At 40.8% G+C, this 25,560-nt stretch overlaps 2 protein-coding genes across 10 annotated transcripts in view; one reads left to right on the top strand and one right to left on the bottom strand.

Moving 5' to 3' along the window:
* Positions 1-2,975, top strand: part of RMC1 (regulator of MON1-CCZ1) — a 28,843-nt gene extending 25,868 nt beyond the window's left edge. For all 7 annotated transcript variants that reach the window (XM_073331388.1, XM_073331387.1, XM_073331391.1 and 4 more), the window contains 3 exons: positions 58-126; positions 483-708; positions 2,803-2,975. In XM_073331388.1, the coding sequence (XP_073187489.1) occupies positions 58-126; positions 483-708; positions 2,803-2,882 (375 nt within the window). In that variant the 3' untranslated portion in view covers positions 2,883-2,975. The remainder of the gene's footprint in view (positions 1-57; positions 127-482; positions 709-2,802) is intronic.
* NPC1 (NPC intracellular cholesterol transporter 1) overlaps positions 2,143-25,560 on the bottom strand; it is a 52,028-nt gene continuing 28,610 nt past the window's right edge. For all 3 annotated transcript variants that reach the window (XM_073331384.1, XM_073331386.1, XM_073331385.1), the window contains 15 exons: positions 23,538-23,640; positions 22,008-22,197; positions 21,189-21,371; positions 20,231-20,345; positions 18,964-19,091; positions 18,725-18,865; positions 16,373-16,462; positions 15,984-16,174; positions 13,108-13,223; positions 12,137-12,266; positions 11,457-11,657; positions 9,295-9,526; positions 6,659-6,772; positions 4,318-4,480; positions 2,143-3,505 (listed from right to left, as the gene is read on the bottom strand). In XM_073331384.1, the coding sequence (XP_073187485.1) occupies positions 3,423-3,505; positions 4,318-4,480; positions 6,659-6,772; positions 9,295-9,526; positions 11,457-11,657; positions 12,137-12,266; positions 13,108-13,223; positions 15,984-16,174; positions 16,373-16,462; positions 18,725-18,865; positions 18,964-19,091; positions 20,231-20,345; positions 21,189-21,371; positions 22,008-22,197; positions 23,538-23,640 (2,180 nt within the window). In that variant the 3' untranslated portion in view covers positions 2,143-3,422. The remainder of the gene's footprint in view (positions 3,506-4,317; positions 4,481-6,658; positions 6,773-9,294; positions 9,527-11,456; positions 11,658-12,136; positions 12,267-13,107; positions 13,224-15,983; positions 16,175-16,372; positions 16,463-18,724; positions 18,866-18,963; positions 19,092-20,230; positions 20,346-21,188; positions 21,372-22,007; positions 22,198-23,537; positions 23,641-25,560) is intronic.

Genomic DNA, 25,560 nt, shown 5'->3' with positions numbered 1-25,560 from the left:
CCGTTTTAGGCTTAATTAAGGGTAATACTTCAACAGTACTCTTTGCTACTGTTTCAGGCCTGCCTGCTGTTGTCTCTTGAGAGCATTTATCCCCCTGCACATCAGTTGTCTCTGGACATGTTAAAGGTAAGAATTACTGTGTAAATAAAATCTGCTTCAAACATGTCACATGAATGGGGGATTGCAGAAGTCCTAGAATAGCAGGGTTGGAAGGGACCTCAGGAGGTCAGCTAGTCCGGCCCCCTGCTCAAAGCAGGACCAATCTCCAATTTTTGCCCCACATCCCTAAATGGCCCCCTCAAGGATTGAACTCTCAACCCTGGGTTTAGCAGGCCAATCTCTCCCCCGCAACTAAAACCCTACGGTATTGTCCCTGATCATCCAGTTAGTATATACGAGAGGTGACTGTAAATAAGGCTGTATTACAGTATTCATATAATCACTTTATGGCTTTAATTTTGTCTTGTTACTTGGCTTTGCAGAGACTTTCTACAGCAAATGATGAAATAGTAGAGGTTCTACTGTCCAAGCACCAGGTGCTGGCTGCCTTGCGATTCATCAGGGGTGTTGGAGGACATGACAGTGTTTCTGCCCGCAAGTTCCTTGATGCAGCGAAGCAGGCAGATGACAACATGCTTTTTTATACCATATTCAGGTTCTTTGAACAAAGAAATCAGAGGCTACGAGGGAACCCTAATTTCACCCCAGGTAAAAGGATGGTATAAAATGGAATTACTGAGTTAGTATCTGCCTTTCTTTAATATAAATGTGTAGTTGAGTTAGCAGTGGCTTCCAGTTCAGCAGGTTGGGGCCTGGTTAGTAAAGATTACCCCCACTGACTCAAGACAGCTAAAATGTTTGTGCTAACATGGGGGTGACCGACCTGTGGCTCTAGAGCCACATGCAGCTCCTTGTATAGGCACCAACTCCAGGGCTGGAGTTACAGGTGCCAACTTTCCAATGTGCTGGGGGGTGCTCAACCTCTAGCGCCCCTCCCCCCACCTCCTGTGCACCATGAAACAGCTGAACTGCAGAGCTGCCAGTGGGTGGGAGGCAGCTGATGTATTACTGTGGATCTTGGCAATGTACATTAGTAAATTCTGGCTCCTTCTCAGGCTTACCACACCTGTGCTAACATCACCTGGTTTGATTGCGAAGAGGGCTAGAGATGGCATGCCCTCAGAGTCAGCGTTGGCTGTGGAAGTTAATTGTTAGCTCTCCAGGGGGAGAGATGTAGGGCCATAGTTCTAACTTGTAGCATCTGTATGTGGTCAACCTTATCCCTACAATGTATAAAATGATTCCAGTTATAGATGAAATGTCTAAGCTGTAGTAACAACCACTCTAACCCTGAATATAATTAGTTTCAAAATATGCTGCACTGTCAAAGGCAAACAACTTTACCTTATATTAAAAATTAAAGACTAGTGCTAGAAGAGTAATGTCTTGGTTAGGATCAAAGCTGTGTGTTCACTAGAGCTCTCACACATGTTAATTCCCGTAAAGCATTTGGGCTTGACTAGGCTCAGTCTTGTCTACTACACAAAGAAGATTTCATTACCTAACTGACATGGACTTGTTTAGCTTGACCACCAACAGGTGCTAGAACTCCAACTTGCCCTGGCTACAGTAAAGTTATGGGGGGGGGGAAGCTTTCCTACTGTACACATTCCTGTAGGCTAGTTGGCTTCTAACACTGGCAAGATTTAGGTTACCATGAGACTGATTCACACCAGCCTTTCATCAGGTGTTTAAAACTCATGACACTTTCCTTAAGGCAAAGAAAGAGGCCTGAATACTCGTAATTTAGCAGATAATTTTGCAACTTGAATGAGTGACAGGAGTCTAATCATAAATGGGTGTCGAAATGAGTTAGTGTTTAACATGCTGTTTTACCTACTCTGGCTACACTGCAGCTGAGTGTGCACCTCCCAACCCAAGTAGAGTACTGAACTAAAAAATAGCAAGGGCCACATCACCCAAGTGCAGATCCAGGGCCTCAGGCATATTTGTGCTCAAGCTGCAGTACAGACATCCCTTAAGACAGCAGCTACTACTTAGAACTTCAGCAAACATTCTCTGTATCCCATACATGTGTTGCTTTCTTTGTCAGTGCACAGAGCCAAGTTACACATCAAGGTATAAACAAACAGCCTTTAAGTTTATTAGAAACATTTAAGTTGTGCCCTTCCCCCAATATCAAGTTTACAAAAGTGAGCATACAGAAGAACCTTTCAAAATAATTAGGTACGTGAACATTCTTAACCAAAAGCTATTTGAAACTTTTAACTGCATAAAAAAAGACTTACACCATCCCTGCTGTCTCATTCCTCTTGTGTGAAGTCACTTGAAGATGAGCTAGAATTATGGATTAGTGACCACCACAATTTTGGACTCACAAGGTAACACGTTCAACCTAAACCCAAAGCAAAGGACTATCTGTTTCCTTTTAACTACTTCAATACTTCCCTTCCCAGTTATTAGAAAATTTGTGCTGCATATGCCTCTAGCCTAGAAGAACTATACCCAGATCTTGCAGTCACACCATTAAAAACAGAAGAAGCTAAGGCTATTCAGCTGACAAGCCTTAAAAGGGAAGTTCACTCTAAAAATAGCAGCTGCTTCTAATGAAAAAAGCTAAAAACATAAGCAAGTAAAGCAAAAACCGCTTCCATGGAGGAAAAACCTAAACACCAGTATTGGTGCAGTTGATTTTGTTCTGAATTTTAGTGTCACCGCACCCATCATAGGGACAATATAATAGGATTTTGTGCTAACTAAGCCTTTTGTCCTGTCTTATAGGAGAACATTGTGAAGAACACGTCACCTTCTTCAAGCAGATTTTTGGAGAACATGCTCTCATGAAGCCTACCACTTTCTGAAAGTGTACTGTTTTCATACAAAATGTATAATTTATTGCATTTAAGTAATGAGATTTTGAACTACAGATTTTATAATAAAGTATATACAGACCATTGTGGCAAATATTACTAAAAATATTACACAACCTCTGGAGTGATGGCTTGTTTTTCCCCTAAAAATAAAGCCAAAAAATTGCATTGAGTTGCATTTAAAAGTAGCGTCAGTGGTTTGGCAGTCCATTCTCATATACACATCACCTTGAGTTTGCTTTGGAGAAAAAGTTTAACCAGTTATATTTCTCAAAGAAAAAGATGCAGCCTCTTAAAATAGAGATCCTGTTAATACATCTCCTTTTAGTAATACTAGTCCATGAGTCACAAGTAATACTTCCGGAGTTTGGAAGCTTTATATCCAAAGCTGCTGTTCTCCTGTAGTTGGATTGGTGCACAAGTTAAACCCAGGGGCAGTGTGATAGTCATAGAACATTGCTGCAGTTCAGTCTTATGCTGAATGGGGCCTAAGCCACAGTTCATGAAGTCCACTGAACACTGTTAAAAGGGCTAGAAGTAGAGGAGTCTCTCTCGTTCTGTACCTTTGTGTCTTTCTTGTGCAGCACGCGTTTTAGCTTTATTTACTGATGGACCTGAGTAAAAGAAAAGGGAGAGTTATATTCTGAAATCCTCCTTCAGTAATACAGGCAGCTATAAGCTAGATGGGCAGTATTGTTAGCTAGAAAGTAGATAATCCATTAGTTCTGCTTTGACTAAGTATTTCCTCTAAAGGAAATACAGCTTTCCTGAAAAGTATTCCCTCTAAGTAGTTAAGATCACCTTACTTAAAATGTTATTGGTTCTTAACACAAACATCTATATGCCAAAATATCAACTTTGAGGATTAGATTATTTTGTATACAGTACATCTGCTAATGACTCACTATCAGGTAATATTTACTTTCATAATACAAGTGATGTAGAAAAGCATAGACTGGAGATTTCTCTTTCTAAATGGGGAAGGAGAATTAAGCATTTTTCATTTAACAGATGTTCTTAGCTCTTGCACAGTGAACATTTCTGTACCCACAGCATAGTGGAAGGAAACTCACTTAAAGATGGAAAGAATACTGTACTGAGGGCTTGAGAAAGGAGACTCAGTAAGACACATTACCGGAACTGGTAGCACTCCAGGAATGCTACCACAAGGTGTGCAACTATATTTATAGACTACTGAAAAGGGATGGAAAGTCTGCTGTAAACAGATCTATTTTAACAGGACCAAATTACTACAAACTAAACTGTAAGTGGGTCACAGCAGGTGATCCAATGTATTTGAAGCAACTATATCCCTAGCTGTTTATTTAGGCATACAGCTGTAGACTTTTTCTTACTGAATGAGAGGGATAAGTTGAAGACTACACCGATTTTAAAATCCATCTTTAGCAGTCCAGTGTATTCTTACCTATATAACTAAGCATAACAGGAAGAAATATTAATCCATGGATAGCTCCAAGCACCACCATAGCTAGATACATCCTGAAGTAGAAGATCTGAAAGATTTGGGATTTGGAGAAGAACAACACTACAATTCCTCCAAATTTTGTCAGAGTGATACCACTGAAAACCTGGTAATAGAAGAGGTTAAAAATAATTAAGTGATTTCATGCAAAATGACATGGTGTCATGTGACTTGCTTATTCACTAGCGAAACTGTGAGAATGAAGAAATACCCCATTCTGAAAGTTTAAATATTGCAATATTCCTTGAAAGTACAATCATCCCTTATACTGCATAGAGCAGTGGTGGGCAAACTACAGCCCACAGACTGCATCTGGACTGTGACCTTTTAATCCAGCTCTCAAGCTCCTATCAGGAAGCAGGAGCTTGCCCCGCTCCTCCAGCTCCTATGCATAGGGACAGCCAGGGGGCTCCACAGTGCCCTGCCCCAAGCTCCGCAGCTCCCATTGGCCAGGAACCGCAGCCAATGGGAGCTGCGAGGGCAGCATGCAGAACCACCTGGCCGCACCTCCACATAGGAGCAAGAGTGGGGACATGGTACTGCTCGAGGTAAGCACTGCCTGGAGTCTGCACCCTTAAGCCCCCCCACATGCCACAACCCCCACCCTGATCCCGCTCCTGCCCTCCAAACAACTCTGTCCCAGCCCAGAGCCCCACCCCCACCCTGAACTCATTTCTGGCCCAACCCCAGAGCCCACACCCCTACCCCCAATTTCGTGAGTATTGATAGCCTGCCATACCCAGATGTGGCCCTCGGGACAAAAAGTTTGCCCACGCCTGCAATAGAGGAAGGATAATAGGAATATAGCTAAAATAAGTATAATTCAAAAGAGCATGTAATCAAAAAAGGAAAGGAGATCAAGAAAGTTAGTCTACTGGGAGTCCCACTTGATAAAGAATCCCCCTGTAACACTACTACATCTCTCACCCCCTTAGTAATTTCATTTTATATTTAGATGTTACAGAAACAAAAAACTAGAAGAGGGAATTTTGACTTGGCTAAAAGGTTTTCTGACAACCATTTCCCCTTCCAATGTGACATGGTGTGATCACCACAGGAAGGTTCCATTTAATCATGACACAGCCAGCTGATTTTAATCTCATATTGAGCATCATCATGTGCTTGAATTATATTTAAGCCTCTACAGGCCCCTGCTCCAATTCAGGGAGCATCTTCCTTAGAAAAAAGGAAGTCAAGGTAAGGCAGAGGGGAATCCTAACAGCTGGAAAAACTGAAAATGGCCTTGCCTTCACTGAGATTTTAGCTTGTGTTATTCTGGGGGGATTACTTCACTGCAGGTTCTTAACTCAGGTTCTTTCTCAGATGCTGTCCCCAACCCAGCTCCCATCCACACACAGACATCTGACCCAACTTCATTGAAGTTTCTAACACAGGCTAGCTGTCTCACTCAAGCCCAAGTGAAGCTTGCAATCAGGCTGGTAAGCTGCCCATTTGTCGTGAGGACACAGGAAAAACCATTCTACCGCTGGGGGGAAGGCACTGGAAAACAATTCCCTTTGCATTCCCAGAAGGACAGAAGATTTCTCACATGATCCATTGGGAAAGTCACAGCAGTTCAGCTTACCGCAGCACTAAGAACCATGCTCCCAGAAGTCCTAGTGACACATATGGGGGAATGCAACACCAGCAAGGACACTAACATGAGTGTGGCTGATCACCCAACTAACTACAGAGACCCCAAAAAAGTATATTTATACCATGTGTTAGCTAACATAACTAGCCTGTGCAACCTTCACTCAGGCTTTAGTCTATACTCCAACTAATTTTGGTTGAAAGCACCGCCAGAGGTTAACTACATTGAAGAGAAGTCAAAGCTGAAACTGTTTGGAGTTCTATAATGCCTGCCGAACACCTGAGCCAATAAAATGACACAAGCATTTTTAAAATTTCAGGCTATGACCTAACACTGAATAGTCACACTTAAAAATGAATTTTAGAAAGTTTTAGTCAATTTTAAGCATCACAATTTACAATCAAATCAAACTAATCAGAAGTTATAAACCTTATTTTCAGGCCTATAACAGAAATCTAGACTCATGTAGGGAATTGTGACTGACACCATTATAACAGAAGGTTAACCATTGCAGAATGACACCCAGTATATGACAGGCAAAGTGGATCCTACAACATAAGCATTTAGTAAGTAACAAGGTATTACTTGATTAAAGTTGCAGTGATGATGGGAAAGCACTGAACTTGAGTTTAAGTCATTTTGTCTGCACACACAAAAGGAACATATTACTACAAAGGAACAGACACTTACAGAACTGCCCATGCAGGACAGTGCTTCTTCTGCACGCTCTACTCTGCTACCCTTGGCACTAACAGTGAATGCTCTTGTGACATGACTGCAGAACTCCACCGAGATACCACAGCTCTGAAAGTAAGAACAGGTCAGTTAATTTCTTGGTGCCAAGCTATCACTTCAGCCCCCACGTATTGAGGGCCAAAGAGGCTATAAATTACTGTCCAAGATGCCAGTCTAAATATACAAGAGAGTCAAAACATACAATTTGACTTTTCTAAAAAAGCTGGGATCAGAGATTGTAGGGCAAATTTTGAGAGGGGGTTCTGGTGACAAAACCATGAGCACAGAGCTCAGTGACTGGTTTAAATATAATTTATTAAAGCAGTTAATATGTAAAAAGCACCAGTGTATTGACCCTTAGGAAACTGGCTAGTGACTGGATCACTGACTGTATTGGGGGGAGGAAAGACACACACAACTGGTCTTGCTGTAGAAACATTCTCTTATGTAACAAACTTTGACATTTGATCCTGAATTTTGATACCACTCCAAAAACAGGTTCAATATTTGCAGATAAACACCCATGGAGATCTTATGTGTATCTACACTGCATTATGAAAAAGTCCAACGGAGATTGGTACGTCTGCATTGAAAGAGTCATTGTACTCCCTCACTAGCACTTTTTCTTCTCAGGGTTCCATTATAAGTGTGTATCTTTTGCTTTTAAAGTCTTCCTTCAACTGTACACCTAATTTACTCCATCAGCAGCATTTTGTAGCATGGACAAGACATGAAGCATCAGAAAATGAGCTGTGTTTACATAGTTTTTGGCTGTCTGGTTCTCACTTGCCCATAAGACATTGAATAAAGCCAACAAGTTTTTACTGGGCCTTCACTCATTTGCTATTTATTTCTCTTACAACAGCCACTGTTTGGCGCTAGACGCTAGCTCGGGCACTGTTTGTCCTTTTCAAGCCTGCATTAAAGCATCTCCTAAAACAAAAGGAGGACTTGTGGCACCTCAGAGACTAAAAATTTTATTAGAGCATAAGCTTTCGTGAGCTACAGCTCACTTCATCGGATGCAAGCTGTAGCTCCCGAAAGCTTATGCTCTAATAAATTTTTTAGTCTCTAAAGTGCCACAAGTCCTCCTTTTCTTTCTACGGATACAGACTAACAGGGCTGCTACTCTGAAACCTCTCCTAAAACAGTCACCAGAGGGCAAACAAAACATATGGCCAGAGTCTTGAAATGGTTCTCCAAGGCCTACAGTAGCTTTTTACTCATTCCCCTTCCATTACACTACACCCTTTCTTAGTGATGTTACTGTATCCCTTAACTTAGATTGGCCACAGGCATTTCTACCCTTGGATCAGCAGCTGTAGTGTTCCCAGTGTGCAGAGGCATCAGTTGGGTAAAACCTTAATCATGCAGGGATTAATGGTGTGGAGACAGTATGGCATGTGCATGCACACACAAGACCAGATCTAAATGACATGATATGCAGCCTGCTTTTACTACTGCTACTACAGATAGAAGTTGCATCAGTTGTAGTGAAACAATGGAAAAGTTAGTAAATAGAAAAGGAGTACTTGTGGCACCTTAGAGACTAACAGATGCATCCGATGAAGTGAGCTGTAGCTCACGAAAGTTCACGCTCAAATAAATTTGTTAGTCTCTAAGGTGCCACAATTACTCCTTTTCTTTTTGCGAATACAGACTAACACGGCTGCTACTTGGAAAAGTTAGTGAAGATACAACCAAGCTCTGTTCTTCTCTGTTTATGCACACTGCCTGTAAAAGATGGGTTTTACACACCATCTCACACTGTGCAGTTACCTTTCTAACAGTATCTGTGCAAAGTCCCACATGTATAAATTTTCTAAAGCACATTATAAGAGATTAACCTCTTCACTCCTGTCAGAATAAGTCTAAGGTTATGTCTACACTGTAGCTTACATCAGCATGATTTATGTTGCTCAAGGGTGTGAATCAATCACCCCAAGCAACATGAGTTACACTGACAGAAGTGCTCATGTGGACAGTGCTGTGTCTCCCGCCGAAGCTTCTGCCACTCACAGGGGCTGGAGTAGTTAAGCCCACAGGCACCAGCTTCAACTTTCCCCAGGGGTGCTCAACTCTCCCACTCAGTTCCAGGCACTCCACCCCTTTCCCAAGGCCCCACCCCCAACCCTCCCAAGTGCACCCCGTCCCTGCTCCTCCTCCCTCCCAGTGCCTCCTGCACACTGCAGAACAGCTGATCCACAGAGGGCAGAAGGTGCTAGGAGGGGGTGGGGGAGGAGTTGATCAGCATGGCCATCAGTGGACAGGAGGTGCTGGGGGGAAGGGGGCTGCCAGTGGGTGCTAAGCACCTGCTAATTTTTTTCCGTGGGTGCTCCAGCCCTGGAGAGCTCTCCTGTCAGCTTCAAGCAGCTACACTAGAGAGTTTACAGTGGTACGCCACTGTAAACACACTAGTGTAGCCATGCCCTTAGCAAGTTTTCTATACAAAACAGATATTAAGTTACAATTGTCAGGTTTTACAACATAATGCCAGTCACAGATTTCAGGACATGCTATGTACATTGCTTTTGCACTGAAAACATCAAAGCCCCTTTAAACACACACACACAAATACACATACCCCTTACCATAACAAGGTTAACCAGTGAAACAGCATTCAGGCTTATGCCCCAAAGCCACATTATTCCAAACATGTTGACTAGTATCATAGCAATAGTAATGGATACCATCACAGCAGCCCACACTTCAAAACCAAGCAGCACAGTCGTCACCAAGAATATCGATCCCAAGGACACGCAGAGGTTAAAGATGGTGTCATGCACAATTGTCAGATATTGTTCATAGAAGACGTAAAACACACTGTGGAAAGAAGAGACAGTCATTAGCCATCCATTTGGTTAGACCTATTTAGGAGATGATTCTTGGTGACATAAGCGTTTGAATCATTGAGGTTTGTAGAAAACACCTATCTATTATTTTTCTTGACTCAGGGCTGAGCTACATTGAAAAAAGTTACATCAGCATAACTACATCTCTCAAGTGCATGAAAATCCACACCCTGAGAGATAGTTAATCTGACCTAACCCTGGGTGTAGACAGCGGTAGGTCAACAGAAGAATTCTTCCATCAACCTAGCTACCGCCTCTCAGAGAGTTGGATTAGCTATAGCCACAGAAGAACCTCTCCCATCACTGTACTAAGTGCCTACACCGAAGCACTACAGCTGTGCCACTGTAGCATTTTAAGTGAATACATAGTGTCAAAGTTTGACTCAGGCTCACAATTTATCAGACCATTCTGTTTTATTAGCAAAGCTGCTCTGCTAATACATTTAGAAGTGAGCCCCCCGAGTGGGGCTTGTGTCTTAATTTATACAGTTTTTTGGAGAACAAGTTACAGAGAAGTTACAGACAAAAGAAGAAAAAGATTTTAGTCACCACCCTTCGCGATCCCCGAGACCAGTCACGTATCTTCAATTACCTGCCACTCTTAACAATCTCCTTTAACAGCTTCCAGTTAACTTAACTAATTGCACTTCACACCTTCCATTCTGATGCCTGCTTCTTAGACATGCTGGCTCTATCTTAATTGCTTCTCCATTCAAAAGCTAACTGTCCCTATGTGTGCTCCCTCAGATACTTTGTAACATGTTTTGGCATGCCCTCTCATATACAATGTATCCAGCAAGTCCCCTTATATAACGTTATACTTATACAATGTTATACTTCCACAATAGCCATAGAGGAACCAGATTTAAAAAAAAAAAAGAAAAAGTTCTTTAATCCTAGAGAACTATTTTCCTAAGTGTTTTTTTAATTGAGAACAGGGCAGTAAAAAGATGATATCAAATACAGGTAATAGGCTAAACCTTAAAAAAGTGAATTTCATGAAACATTAATATTGTTAAGAACATTCATATTCTTTCAAGTTTTTTTAAGGTGGAGAAAGTCAAAGGAATAAGTTTTACTGCAAGATATTGATTCCAATTTAATTTCATCAGCTGTTTTGAAGAGGTCTGAGGAGCAAGAAATTTCTCTTCTGGGTATTTAAAAGTTGGCTTTTTGTTTGTTTATTCTAAAATCCCTGTGTTTATGAGGGAAGAGTCCTCACAGTTTAGAAAAAGCATCAAGGAAGAGGGTCAGGAAAAAGTGGATAGCAACAATTAGCAGCAAGAATTTAGAGCACTGAATCACTTGAACTTTTCAAAAGTTCAGTATAACAAGTATAAAAAACCAAGAGGTTTTAAAGGATAGGGAATAGCAGAAGGTAAAATGAAGAAATAGTGGCATCTAAGGAAAATCCCTAAGACCTGCACAAATTCCTGAATGGCTGGTCAGCCTTCTACAGATTCAGATAGGAAAAAGAAAAGCAGAGGACATATGGCTCCGAAGAGATGACAGTGCAAAAACTGGACACACAGGTAACTCCTGCAAACTGGAGAAGACTAACATTGTCTTTATTGTGGGGTAGATTGGAAGAATCGCTGGCAGGAGTAGGTTGGAAAGCGACTGGCTTCGAACAACAATGTATTTAATTGTCTTGGTAGAACCCCTAACACAGAGGTTCTCAAACTGGGACCTAGAGACATATGCTGGTGGTCCCATGGTGCTGGCTTTCCTTATTTCCAGCTGCTAAATCATAGTTAAAAAAAACAACTAAAATACTTTAAGATCCTTCCTCAGCCCTTAATACATACATCCAGCCAACATGCACTTTCTCCAGAACCCACGACCTCTTCCCCGAAGTTACTATACACACATTCCTAGAGCGAAAAAAATCCACCACATACCTGTAAGGGAACACACGGTAATTCTTTTCTTTGATGCCCATGGTTTCAGTAATGTTATCTGCTATGATCCGTGCTTTTTTCATAGCATCAATGAAGTCAGCTGAAGTTTTGAGCACTGTATGGTAAGTCATAAAGTAAGTAGCTCCAACATCAGAGTTCTTGTTTATGAAGTTGACAGCAGAGCTATATGCAGCATGTCCTCTGTACATGAAGTGCAACTGTATTACTTCATGGTCAAGCAACAAGATCAACCACTTTCATTTTGATGCCAAGAATCAGGATTTCTCAATGTAACTCAAATAGCAAAGAAATCCAACTATCTGCAAATTCTTATGATACGAGACATGGGTTCTACAGTGTTATCAGAAAATATTCCTAAAGTACTAACTAGCGCCCCCACAAGAGATCATGTATGTTGATCACTTAGGTAGGATGTTCCAGACAAGATAACTAGGACAAAAGAAAATCTGATACTTACAACTTTGCCTCATAGGAGCACAAGAGGATTTTCTGTTTTTAGGTGGTCTGTATTTCAGTATGTTTTTAAAATTAAAATGCAGGTGTGCCCACAGAGGCTTGGATGATGGGTATACATTTCATAAACAAGTGTCACTGTTGGTTCCTATTTCACCTGCTAATTTTCAACAGAGATTAAACTGATTCAGTCTATAGGCACTTACCCTTTTCCACATTTAGGATTAGGGTTATCGGACAAGAACATTGGCAAAAATTTCATGAAGTCTCCACCCTGAGGCCTCTGCTTGCCTTCTTGAGTCAGTGGACGGCAACGCATGCAGGATACATCGACAACTGGAAAAAACAAAAGCAGAAAGAAATAAAAAGCACTCAATGTCAGCCAGACAGCAAGGGTACATCTATAGGACATTGTACAATACTCAGTTTCACTTCAGTGACCTGAAGGGCTCATCCAACCCTAAAAGAACTAATTCTTTCACTGCTGGATAAAGGTAGCTCATATTATATATAATATATATATATACATACATACACATACACATACACACACACACACACACACACACGAGTAAGAAGAGTTATATAAAAATTTTACTCTTCTTACTCTATCCAGAGAGAAAACCCAAAATACAGAGCTAAGTCCTATATTTTCTGCATCAAATACACCCATTTCTTTGTGCTTGGGATTGCTGTTACATTAGATAAGGCTAGTCCAATACAAAGACTAAAATAGTGTTACTGAGCTCTATGTTCTGTATTCAGTACCGTACAACAGATCCCAACACGCAAGGCACAGTGCAGGCAATTTTCAAGACACGAGGGCCATAAACTGCTGATTGCATTATCTAGAGCTCATAAGGATCAAAGTGGTCCATACGTCAATTAGTTATTTTGGGAACATTATTGTCCAAAAGGGTATCTTCTAAGAACGCAGCATTTTAACATTTAAACTGCATTAAATTTAGTCTCCTTCCAGAAATGGCAATAATTCCAGAATGGGAAAGTAAAGTACATCTAGCCAATTAAAAAAAAAAGTTGCACAAAGCAGGTTGAACGCTGTGATATTAAAAGAAGAGGGTAGATTCAAGTCCTTATTTAGAAGAAAATGTATTTGAAAAGCTTTTGTAAATATGATTAAAGCAACACTGGAAACATGAAAAAAAACGCAGAGTACCTGAAGCATTGCAGAACTGTCCAGTAGTGTTGTAGACTCTGCAGCAGGATGACTGTGGTTTAACCCAATCAAAATAATCATCAATCCATGAAGAGGGGGGAAAGCCTATCCTTGTGCTGAAACATAACAAAAATAGATACCAATAGATACCAGACAGATGATTCAAGAGACACAACCTTAATTCTGGCATTTACTTAAAAGCATTCAAACTTCACAACTTTTAGAGTTCTTTTAACATAGCAAATTACATACAAACTAGGATTTTAAAAAAACACACTGAAAAAAAATTCCATCATTCTGACATCGACACCCACGGGGTTTAACATCAGGATTGGAACTTTAGATCCACAGCACAGACCTCTGCTACTTAAGCCAATGGGAGTAGTGGGTTATCTTTTATGTGGACCAGCACTAGAGGGGGATGAGAAATTTTGCTGGTGGGTTTCACAGATCTTTGCTGACAGCAGACGAAAGGTGAGACACAGGAATCTTGGGTTCCATTTCAAGATCAACCACTGGAGGGGAATGTGTTCTAGGGATACCTAGTGTGCTCTGCCCCGTCCCCTCTAGCAGTCCCTGTCCCAGTACTATCTATTCTCATTCCCCAACTCTAGCTCCTCATACCAGTCTCCTCACATAGCCAGTCCCTGTCTCACTCACTCCAGACTCTTCATCCCAGTCCCCTGGTTCAAGGCTCCCTGTCCAAACCCCAGTCTCCTCATCCCAGTCCCACTCTTCTGCTCCCCAGTACTAGTTTCTTTGCCCAGCCAGTCCTATCTCTCCCCTGCCCGCAAGCTCCCAGGCCCAATCAACTCCCTCCACCACACCCCAAATCAGTGATTCTCCACCAGGGGTACATATCCATGGGGATATGCAGAGGTCTTCCAGAGGGTACTTCAACTCATCTAGATCAGTGTTTCTTAACCCAAGGGGGCACAGAACAGGTTTGGGTTGGGGCGAGGTGGGGCACCTGCAAAGCTAAGTTACATGCTTCAGCCCCAGGCAGCAGGGCTCAGGCTTCAGATTCCTGAAAGGGGTACAGTATTCTGGAAAGGTTGACAACCACTGTCCCAGATGTCTCTTGTCCACACTGCATTTGAGTCAGACCACTTCCTCCTCCATACTGCCTAGGCACCGGCGGATGAATCATCGAGAGCACAGGAGAAAGATTCCTCTTTCTCAGTTCCTGAGCCCAGCACCACATGAATTACAGCAGCAATTACAGCAAAAGTCCTGCTCAGCCCCTGCAATCACAACCTGGAGCATGCTAAGTACAGATGGAATCTTTGATGAGTTCAAGCGGTCAAGCTCTAACAAGTCTACCTGAGCATGTCTTAACTAAGATTTTTCAAATTCAGTTTTTCATGGGAACAGCAAGAGGGCACATCCCTGACACCAAAGAAAACTCCGCATAAAATTTCAGGTCCTTGATCCAAAGCACGGAAGCACTATAATTGTAGTGTTTTTTAAAAACACATGTAAAACTAAGTCTTTTCCCCCCAGTCTTGTTCTGGAAAACTGCTGAACCATTTTTGCTAAAGCTTTCCAAAAAGTTCAGTACAAGGCAGAATCCCAGCATGGAAAATTTCAGCCCAAACATTTGGCAAACTTATAAGCAACTGAAACAGGAAGTGTTCCTTGTAATAAGACATTGTGATGTTGCACTCCATAATGTTTAATAGAAATATGCTTATGAGTGTGACTATAATGTGACTGGAATATGCTTCATGCAAAAGGTCTCTTGTAAAGTATCATTACAAAGCTTATAATCTACTGAGTGTGGTCATCCTATTTGTATAAATGTATCATTCTTGTATCTGAAGCTAGAAATATGAAGTATAACACTGCGGTCCTACTGTAATTAGGCAAAGTGTGGGCCATTAATGGTGATTCAGAATCTTGATGGCTCCCATTGACTAGGACAATTGGTTGTGGATGGTTTATTTATCTGCAAGCCTTCCTGTGTGCCTGTGGGCCAGCCCCTGGATAATGAAGAATGAGGTCTTACAGTGACATGTGACCCTGTCACCTGGTAATGAGATCCATCTTAAATCTGGTACTTTTCCATTTAGAAGGAGGGGTGGGGACCCAGAGACACAAAAGATTCCCGCCTTGTGCCAAAGCTATAAAAAGGGGGTGGAAGAGAACAAAGGAGGCTGCCAGTCATGAGAACACCCCTGTTTTCCACCTGAGATGCCTGCACCAGGGGAAAGGATTGGGCCCAGACTAGGAAGGAGTCTAGCGTGTGAAAGAAGCTTATTGGAACATCTGAGGGTGAGATTTTACCTGTAAACAGTTTCTTAAATGTATTAGGCTTAGTCTTGCATGTTTTGCTTGGTGACTTACTTTTTTCTCTCTGTTATTACTTGAAACCACTTAAATCCTACTTTTTATACTTAATAAAATCACTTTTGTTTATTAATTAACCCAGAGTAAGTGATTAATACCTGGGGGAGCAAACAACTACGCACATTTCTCTATCAGGAGTTAAAGAGGGTGGACAATTTAGGAGTTCACCCTGTAAAAGCTTTATACAGAGTAAAACAGATTTATTTGGGGTTTGGATCCCATTGGGAGCTGGGTGCCTGGGTGCTGGAAATAGGTGACCTGCTGAGCAGTTTTTGGTTAAAGTCTGCAGCTTTGGGGGCGTGGACCAGACCTGGGTCTGTGTTGCAGCAGGCTAGCGTGTCTGGCTCAACAAGGCAGGGTTCTGGAGTCCCAAGCTGGCAGGGAAAACGAGCTCAGAGGTAAATTCAGCATGTAAGGTGACAGTCCCCAGGAGGGGTCTCTGTGACCAAACCCATCACGCATGTGCTGGGCAACTTTAGCTATACTACTTGCTCTAGAGATCAGTAGGAGAAAAATGCTGCACTTACTAGCTGTCAATTTCTGCTGCAGTGAAGACTTGTTGCACAAGTGAATTGTTATTACATCCAACTCCACCACACACCATGTTCTGCCCCTCCAAAGAGGTGTAGTTGTGCCCTTCTTCTAGGACAAAATACACAGGAGGACCTGCATGCAGGTATTTTCTGAGATATTTGAAGTAATCCATTACATAGGAGTCCTTAAAAAAGAAAACTTGAGTTAAATCTCTGAAACAGCTCAGTCTGTCCATGTTTCTCATCTGTACTGTGTTAATGCTGAGGAATTGTAACATGACTTTTGTCTAGTCAGAGATAGGTGACGTGTTTCAATTATTTGGTACTGATTAAATCATTCCCTTCTGCAAAAAAAAACACAAATTTTTTAAATCAACACTTACATCAGGCATGGAAAGAGACTGATCCAAGCCAATCTCTACTTTGTGACAAACTGCTATACTGAATGACAAAAGGCCCACAAACAAGGATATCTGTAAGAAATGACAAGAACAGCTTATGACACACAAGAACGGTTTTAAATAAAGACTTCAGCCCTACACAGTGACTCCATGCATTAATACTCCTCATTTAGGAAATCAATCATCCATTATATTGCTACCATGTAGTGAAGTTCCAGAATAAGTATACCAGGTTGGATGGTATGGTGATGGCAGTATGGTGATGGCAGAAGCACAAAGAGGAGCTATTTTCACCTCAGAGGGAAGGTACAATCAAAGCCCAAATTAAATACAGAACCATATTACTGACTAAGAATGCCAACTACTGACAGTTAACCATATCACAGAACCAATCAGTAGTAAATGAAGTTGGGAACTAAGGGTCTAATCCAACTCCTATTCAGGGAAATGGGAGACTTTCCATTGTGTTTAAATGGAAGTTGGCTCAAGTATCAAATCCAAAAGAAAAATGTTTATTTTACTTCTGCTTACTAAAAATTAGGGCTGTCAAGCGATTAAAAAAAAATTAATCATGATTAATCCCTTGGTTAAACAATGATAGAATATCATTGATATAAATATTGGATGTTTTACACATTTTCAAATATATTGGTTTCAATTACAACACAGACAAGTGTATAGTGCTCACTTTATATTTATTTTTTTATTATAAATATTTGCACTGTAAAAATAAATTATTTTTCCATTCACTTAATACAAGTACTGTAGTGCAATCTATATTATGAAAGTTGAACTTACAAATATAGAATTATGTATAAAAAATGCCTGCATTAAAAACAAAACAATGTAAAACTTTAGAGCCTACAAGTCCACTCAGTCCTATTTCTTGTTCAGCCAATAGCTCAGACAAACAAGTTTCTTTACATTTTCAGGAAATAATGCTGCCTGCTTCTTGTTTACAATGTCACCGGAAAGTGAGAACAGGTATTTGCATAGCAATGTTGTAGCCGGTGTTGCAAGATATTTACGTGCCAGATATGCTGAAGATTCATATGGCCCTTCATACTTCAACCACCATTCCATAGGACATGTGTCTATGATGATGATGGGCTCTCCTCGATAACAATACAAAGCAGTGCAGACCAACGCATATTCATTTTCATCATCTGAGTCAGATGCCACCAGCAGAAGGTTTATTTTCTTTTTTGGTGGTTTGGGTTCTGTAGTTTCCGCATCAGAGCGTTGCTCTTTTAAGACTTCTGAAAGCATGCTCCACACGCCGTCCCGCTCAGATTTTGTAAGGCACTTCAGATTCTTAAACCTTGGGTCGAGTGCTGTAGCTATCTTTACAAATCTCAAATCTTTGAGTTTTGTCAAATCTGAAGTGAAAAAGTGTTCTTAAAAACAACCAACATGCTGGGTCATCATCCAAGACTGCTATATCATGAAATACATGACAGAATGCAGGTAACACACAGGGCAGGAGACATACAAATTTAATTAACGCATTATTTTTTTTTAAACGAGCGTCATCAGCATGGAAGCATATCCTCTGGAATGGTGCCCAAAGCATGAAGCATACGAATGTTTAGCATATCTGGCAGATAAATACCTTGCAATGCCAGCTACAAAAGTGCCATGCAAATACCTGTTCTCACTTTCAGGTGACATTGTAAATAAGAAGTGGGCAGCATTATCTCCCATAAATGTAAACAAACTTGTTTCTCATAGCGATTGGCTGAACAAGAAGTAGGACCGAGTGGCTTTACATTGTTCTATAACTGCACTCAAAAAAAACAAAAAAAATCTACATTTGTAAGTTGCGCTTTCACGATAGAGATTGCACTACAGTACTCGTATGAGGTGAACTGAAAAATACTGTTTCTTTTGTTTATCATTTTTACACTGCAAATATTTGTAATAAAAATATAAAGTGAGCACTCTACACTTTATATTATTGTATTTGTGTTATATTTGAATTCAATATATTTGAAAATGTAGAAAAACATCCAAACTACTTAAATGTCAATTGGTATTCTATTGTTTAACAGTGTGATTAAAACTGCGATTAATCGCAGTTAATCTCTGAATTAATGTTTTGAGTTAATAGCAATTAATTGACAGCCCTACTAAAAATGCATCTAATATAAATTACTAAATATTTATAGTCAAGTAATTTAAGTGCAACAATTATTTTTGGAAAAAGTATGTAATACTGTAGAAATTAAACATTAGTTCTGTCTTTAAGACAGTTCTGAGTTTTCTTGGATGATTTGTATTTGGTTCAAAAAGATTTTCTTGGTCAAGTCTCACAAAAAGTGAAGGTGTACACACCACAATTGGTCGCATCCAGTCCTTAAGCAGACATGGAGAATATAAGTCTTTGAAGACCAGCAACAAGATGCTCTCAGAATGCTGGACTCTGCTTTCTTCTTCCTGGCCTTTGATACAACACAGAATATCCATTTGATTTCTCTAGAAAATAAAACCGAGTCATATTAGAATTAATGCAATCACCACCCAATAGTGTGCAGAAGTTGCAGTATATTGAATTGGAATTAGAATGGACTCACCTCTTGTCGCTTAATGTCCAATCCCAAGAGACTTACAAAGCAGGTTATTTGAAGAAGGAAGTCTATGAACACAGCCATTCCAGCAAAAAGGGAGAAAGTGCGGACAGCTGGCATGGTAGACAAAGTCCCTGGGAGGAGGGGGAGAACGAAAGGATGGTCAGGACATTAGGCCTGGCCAAATCCCCAAATGATATGTACAAACATACAGACTGGACCTTCTCCACCAGTATGTTGGAGCAGCCCTGGAGCGGAGTTGCCAGTGCAAGGCTACCTAATGCCATTGGATGATTTTCCCAGAAAAGGGGGATAAATCAAGTGGCATAGGAACTGCTAAGGCAGCTCTATATGCCACCCCCTCTTTTCCACCCCACATTTGCTATAGGAAGGTAAGTGGGGCACAGCTAGCTCTTCTTTGAATCCAACTGATCCCTGGATGCCAGAACACCACTTTGGGGTCTGCATATAAAAGGTGATTTCAAAAACACCTTGTTAAAATCCACTCCAGTACCATACAGGCAGATGTAATTATTCAGCAAGTAACCATGGATTAAAACTAGTTCAGAATACCATCAACATGATTAAGATATTCCTTGTCTCCCCTCTCAGCAGTCAACGCAAGACACTATAGAATGCCTGTTCTAGTCTATTATTTATGCTGATTAAAGCAAAGCACTAGTGGGAATCAGACATATTGCTAGCAGTCACTGGAAACTTCACAATACAATCTTGTGGCTGCACCTAAAATAGGAGCTGAAATATCCCATTATACCAGCCAAGACATTCCTGTTATAGTGCTGGAGAAGACTATAAAATTGTGCCAGACTCAATGGGGGTTTTGTGATGAGGGGGAATATCTAAGTTCTTTAAGACTGAGATTTCTAGACTCCTTATTCCTATCTTCCCACTTTCCCATCAACTGTACATCTAGCCAGTTTCTCTAATCAGTGGGAGATTTTGTCACTTCTATTTCTAAATCTGCCGTGTTTTGTAAGTACAACCATGGACAAGTCACTTTGAATCATGCACACCGCAGTTTCTCTTTATGGAAATTGGGGCTAATGCCTACCTCACAGAGGTGGAGTTAGATTCATTTCACTGTTAGTAGAGATCTCTTAGTTCCTTGGATGTACTTTTTTAGGCAATACAGTGAACATTCTTATTTGGTTAAGCATTGTACAAAGAGGGTGATGAAAGTGAATAAATAATATACACAGCAATAAGTATAGTACAAAATCTCTAAGCACAGAAAAAAAGACTAAATTTTTACCTAAGAAAAATGCTACCGTCTCTGAAAAAGATGAGAGCAATATACTAGGAGCCACATCTCCTAGGATTCTGCCGATCTGCTTATCCAAAGTTTCACCTGGAAGACGCTCATCTCTCTGTTTTAAGGAAATGTAATTCACTCATTAGGGATTAAAGTAGTATATTTTCAGAGAAACTTCTCAAAAGTATGGAACAAAAGGCATGTCAAGTCAATGTTATGTATTTATAGTAAGTCAGTGCTTCTAGTGTGCTAGAGTGACAGTCATCGAGACAGAAGCTGTCTTTACCCACTGAGTAGCTACAAAGCCTGAGCAGCCACAGCATGAGCTTCACTACGCTGCCCTAGCAACGCATTTCAACCCAAACCTAGAAGGCCCATAGGGATGAAAGGGTAATTCAGTCTCCCATTCAAATGCTTGGTCTTTGCTGAGATGCCACAAGGGTGCCAGTTATTTCTGGTGGGTTTTGGAGACAACTGTCAGCTAGAAAATGGATTAACCACCACATTTTATAAAGCATGGTCCTCATGCTCAATATTACATAAAAACAGACACTATTTCAGCCCCATTATCCAGCTCACCTACAGTCTACCAAGGTGATGGTAAAAAGTGTGAGATGATGGTGAAATCTTTCACCGCTGTGAGGCCATGAACCGTATCTCTGCCTATAATTTACAGTCTAGAGGCCAAAAATCATTTTAATTCTTCCAAAAGAAAAAAAGAGCTGCATCAGCAACATTCTTTACACTGAGAAACTGCAAGTCACTAAATAAATATCATCCTTGCTGTTCTCCCACAAATCAACTCTCAGGACAAACCTCATCCTGCAAGGTGCCAGGCACCTTCAACTTCTACTGCATTCAGTAGAAGGGTATTCAGCACCTCACAGGATGGAGGCCCTAAAGTAGGAGCTAATATAGTACGTACACATTAAAAACACAAAAGAGATCATTATAATACCTGAAATGTCTGAACTATAATGAAGATGTTGTCTACCCCAACAGCCAGCACCAAAAATGGAATGACTTCAATAACAATCAATGTTAATGGGATTCCAAAATAGCTGAAGATACCCAAAGAACATGCTACTGAACTCAATACGATCAGGATGCCTGCAATGCCCAGAGAGATTTTTGAATCCACCTGACAAATGAACAAAAACAAACACACACAATATTAACTGTAATGAAAATACATCCGTCAAAGCCATTCCAACCAGAATATTTTGGAACATATCTCCCAATCTAGGAGTAAACTCTTGACTTGTATGATAAAATAAGTAGCTTTACTAATTACACTGAGGCTGCCTACAGTATGGCCCCTTTTAAACATTCAGGATTATGTTATTTGAAACTGAAGAGCAAAACTGCACCTAATTTGAAAGGCCTTAGTTCAGGAATGACTTAAAATGCCTTATTTAATGACAAAAAAGTTTTTTTAAAAGGGGGATGTGGTGATGGAAGGAAAGGGGATCAAGTGCGACACTGATTTCCTAGTTTCTTCTCTTTCTTCGAAAAAGAGAAGCCGTTTGTAACCCAGAACACTCTGGTAAGACAAACAACAAAAATCTAGGAATGCTTTATAATAATGCTAACACCACTAGCTGATATTAAAATACTGATCATGAAAACTAGTTAAAGTTGAGATTAGACTATTTAACAAAATAAAGGTGTTACAAAGATTAGTGTTCTAACTTATTTTAAACGCTATGTGCTATACACACAAACACACATAAGAAGTTAGGATTATGATATTATTTTCAACATAAACTAAACATACCAGAAATCTTTTGCAGCTTTTGATGTGTCCCAGGGCTATTGAGATGTACAGAAACATGACAGCATAGCTAATTACAACAATCTTGATATCACTGTTACTTTCACGGTTTATCTCATCTTCAACACTCCGTTCAGCAGAGAATGAAATGGTTACGTTTGGATTCTGGTAGTTTTTCACAAAGCTGATAAACCTGAAAAGAAAAGCAAATGTTTTCTTAAAAACACCAAGCTAAGAAAAAGAAGAAACCACATCTTTTTCAAAACATACATACAGTACACCTACCCATCAAAAGACAGAGTTGAGATGGTAGGAAAAGGTTTAAAAACATCAAGGTAAGTCTTTAATGTTAAGCAGGCTATAACCGCTTCTGCACAAGAGCACATGGTATTTAAGAACACACTTCTCTAGATCTTCCACTTTTATCATGGTGAACATCTGAAACACTTCCACATAACTGATGGTGCTGTGGAATGAGTGGAGGGCATGACTTAAATAAGTGTATGACAGATCTGCATCCCAAAACTTTGGATCATTTCCTAACACCAAATACCTACCTTTCAGACAGGTCTACACACAGTTGCATCAATTTAAAACAAAACATGTGATGTTAAACCAATTTATCAAAACTGGTACAACTTTGTGTGTGGACATTCATATCACTTTGGTTTAAACCTGGCTTACAGGTGCAAGCCAATGTAAGAGTGCCCCTACACAAAGTTGCACTGGTTTAACATCTCACTTCTACTTAGAGGAGTACAACGTGTTTAGACAAGCCCTTTGCTCTCCTCTCAGCCCAGAAACATGCAGCTGAGTGGAGTTTATGATGCTAAACCATTAGACACCAATTAGAAGTGCACTCTACCCCAACCGTCTCCAGCTCATCTTCCACAAATATAGGAATGCTTTTCTTGTAGCTTATTCTCTCTCAGAGTAAGTTGCAATACAGAACTGATACTTGTTTTTGTAAACCCAATCTCAGTCCCTTGATGTGACAATGACTTATTTACTCAAGGAGAAAGTGAGTCTCTACAAAGAAACAGAAGAGCAATGTTCTCTGGAGTTTGAAAACAAGACTAATTTAATTTCAAATACAGGCAATTGAAAAAAGATTCACAAGATCGATTGCTATAACTACTGAAGTAAATCTACTTGTGAAAGAGTCTGAACTGAGAAAGTTATTTCAGTGAGACCTACATAAACGTTTTCACAAGGATTTCTCAGTTGCCGGATAGCACTTTGCTGACAAGAGCACAGAGATACAACTCTTGGTTTATGTGCCAAACAAGGATCTCATCAGAAACAAAAAGTTATACAGAAGTGGAAGTTTATATTTTTGATTCAGCTTTGTACAATCACTGGCACAGTCAATCCTAAATCAATGTCACACTTCAAATTTATACACGGAAGCATTCTGTACCCTCAGTGCATGTTTAGAACATTGTCGTCTTTGCTGTGAAGTCTGCTAAGCTCAGAGAAAAAAATGAGGTTACTCCAACTGTCACAGTCTAGTCTTAATTACAAGAAACTTACTCTTTTTCCCAGGCCAGAACTCTCATCAGCTTGTGTGTATCATTGTAGTAATTGTGGACAGGGAAGGTAATAACGAGGGCTGTAGCATTATTGTAGTTTTCATCTATATGTAAAAAAGAAAGAGGTTGGAAGGAGAAAACATTAAAACCCACTATGAAAACATGACACAGATCTTTCTTTGTGAAGAAGATGGGGGACTTCTTGTAAAGTTCTCTCTTTGATTTTAATGGGATGTTGTTTCAAGCAATTCATTTCCGGTCTCTGGCATCCCACTGAATCCAATCTGCTTAGTCACCTGCAACCACTCCTCAGATTTCAGGAACACCCATAAACTATTACAGAGAAACTGTCTGCAGGGACACATGGGCGGATGAGAATTTTGGAGTTCATCCAAGGAGAAATATTCTTGACTGGCTAAGTGTGATATCATAAAGAAAGGTAATCCTGAAGTCATTCATAACCTAAATAAAGCAATTGATATTGTGCCTATATATCTAGCGCAGGGGTGGGCAAACTACAGTCCAGGGGCCGCATCCGGCCCAAAAGAAGTTTTAATCCAGCCCTCAAACTCCTGCCGGGGAGCAGGACCAGGAGCTTTCCCTGCTCCGGCACTCCAGCCAGGGAACAGCGTCAGGGGCTTGCCCCACTCCACGTGTCTCCGCATGGCTCCTGGAAGTGGTGGCATGTACCCCATGCTGGCTCCTATGTGTAGGGGCAGCCAGGGAGCTTTTCATGCTGCCCCTGCTCCAAGCGTGGCCCCCGCAGCTCCCATTGGTCAGGAACCGTGGCCAATGGGAACTGCAGGAGCAGCGCCTGCGGCTAGGGCAGCGCACAAAGCTGTCTGGCCGCACCTCCGCTTAGGAGCCAGGGGAGTACGTGCCACTTCTTCCGGGAGCTGCTTGAGGTAAGCGCTGTCTGGAGCCTGCACCTGTGACTCCCGCCCGTAACCCAACTCTCTGCCCCAGCCCTGATCCCCCTTCCATCCTCCAAACCCCTTGATCCCAGCCTAGAGCACCATACTGCACCCCCAACCCCTCATCCCCAGCCCCATCCCAGACCCTGCACTCCTAGCCGAAGCCCCTTCCCATATCCTAACTCCTCATATCTGACCCCACTCCAGGGCCTGCACCCCCTCCCACACTCCAACCCCCAATTTCATGAGCATTCATGGCCCTCCATACAATTTTTATACTCAGATGTGGCCCTCAGGCCAAAAAGTTTGCCCATCCCTGATCTAGTGTGTAAGAGATGAGCATTCCTGTTCACACCCCTCTCAAATTATGCCACAATTAAAAAAAAAAAAATCAAAGTAACAAGTGAAATTAACTTGTACACAAACTCTGATCCCTTAGCACTGAAGTTCCAATGAGTTACCATTTATTTAAATGGAACAAGACTGGGCAATCAGAGAAAGCATGAAGTTTCTCAGAGTGAACACTGATCACATGTAATATGTTTTTGATTGAAATTACTGTGATTAGATTCACCTTGACCCTACCCAATCACTCACATTAAATATTCAAAAGGGACACTATCAAGGTCAACGAGGTCAAATTTTATTTTGGAGGCACCATATCGTGTTCATTTTAAAAATAATCCCACTCCTCCCAGTCCTGAGTATCTAAAGACTTCCCTAAAATAATTACTTTTCATCATTGCTACCCCATCTCCTCTGCTCTGTTCTAAGTGATCCAAAAAGCCAGAGCACATCCTACCATCCCTCAAACTCTTGTCTATTTCATTTCTTCCCTCTGAATCTTTTAAATATTTCCAATAAACCAACACACACACACACACACACACAGAGAGCTTTCACAGGACAGGTGGAACTTGGGGGACACAGAGTATGTTCTGTTCTGAATATTTAGCAGGAACTAATTTTTTTTTTTAATAATATGCCACAATATTAATGGTCTTTCTGAAACAGTTTGTTTCCATCCCTCCCAGGTGAAATCTAGGAGAAAGTCATTACATCCTCACATGACTGACTATCTCATCATTCTTGCAAGCAGGCAATTCACCA

This window comes from Lepidochelys kempii, chromosome 2, assembly GCF_965140265.1.
Source record: "Lepidochelys kempii isolate rLepKem1 chromosome 2, rLepKem1.hap2, whole genome shotgun sequence".
Lineage (NCBI taxonomy): Eukaryota > Metazoa > Chordata > Testudines > Cheloniidae > Lepidochelys > Lepidochelys kempii.
Note: the sequence above shows the minus strand (reverse complement) of the source record. Positions and strands in the feature narration are given on the sequence as shown.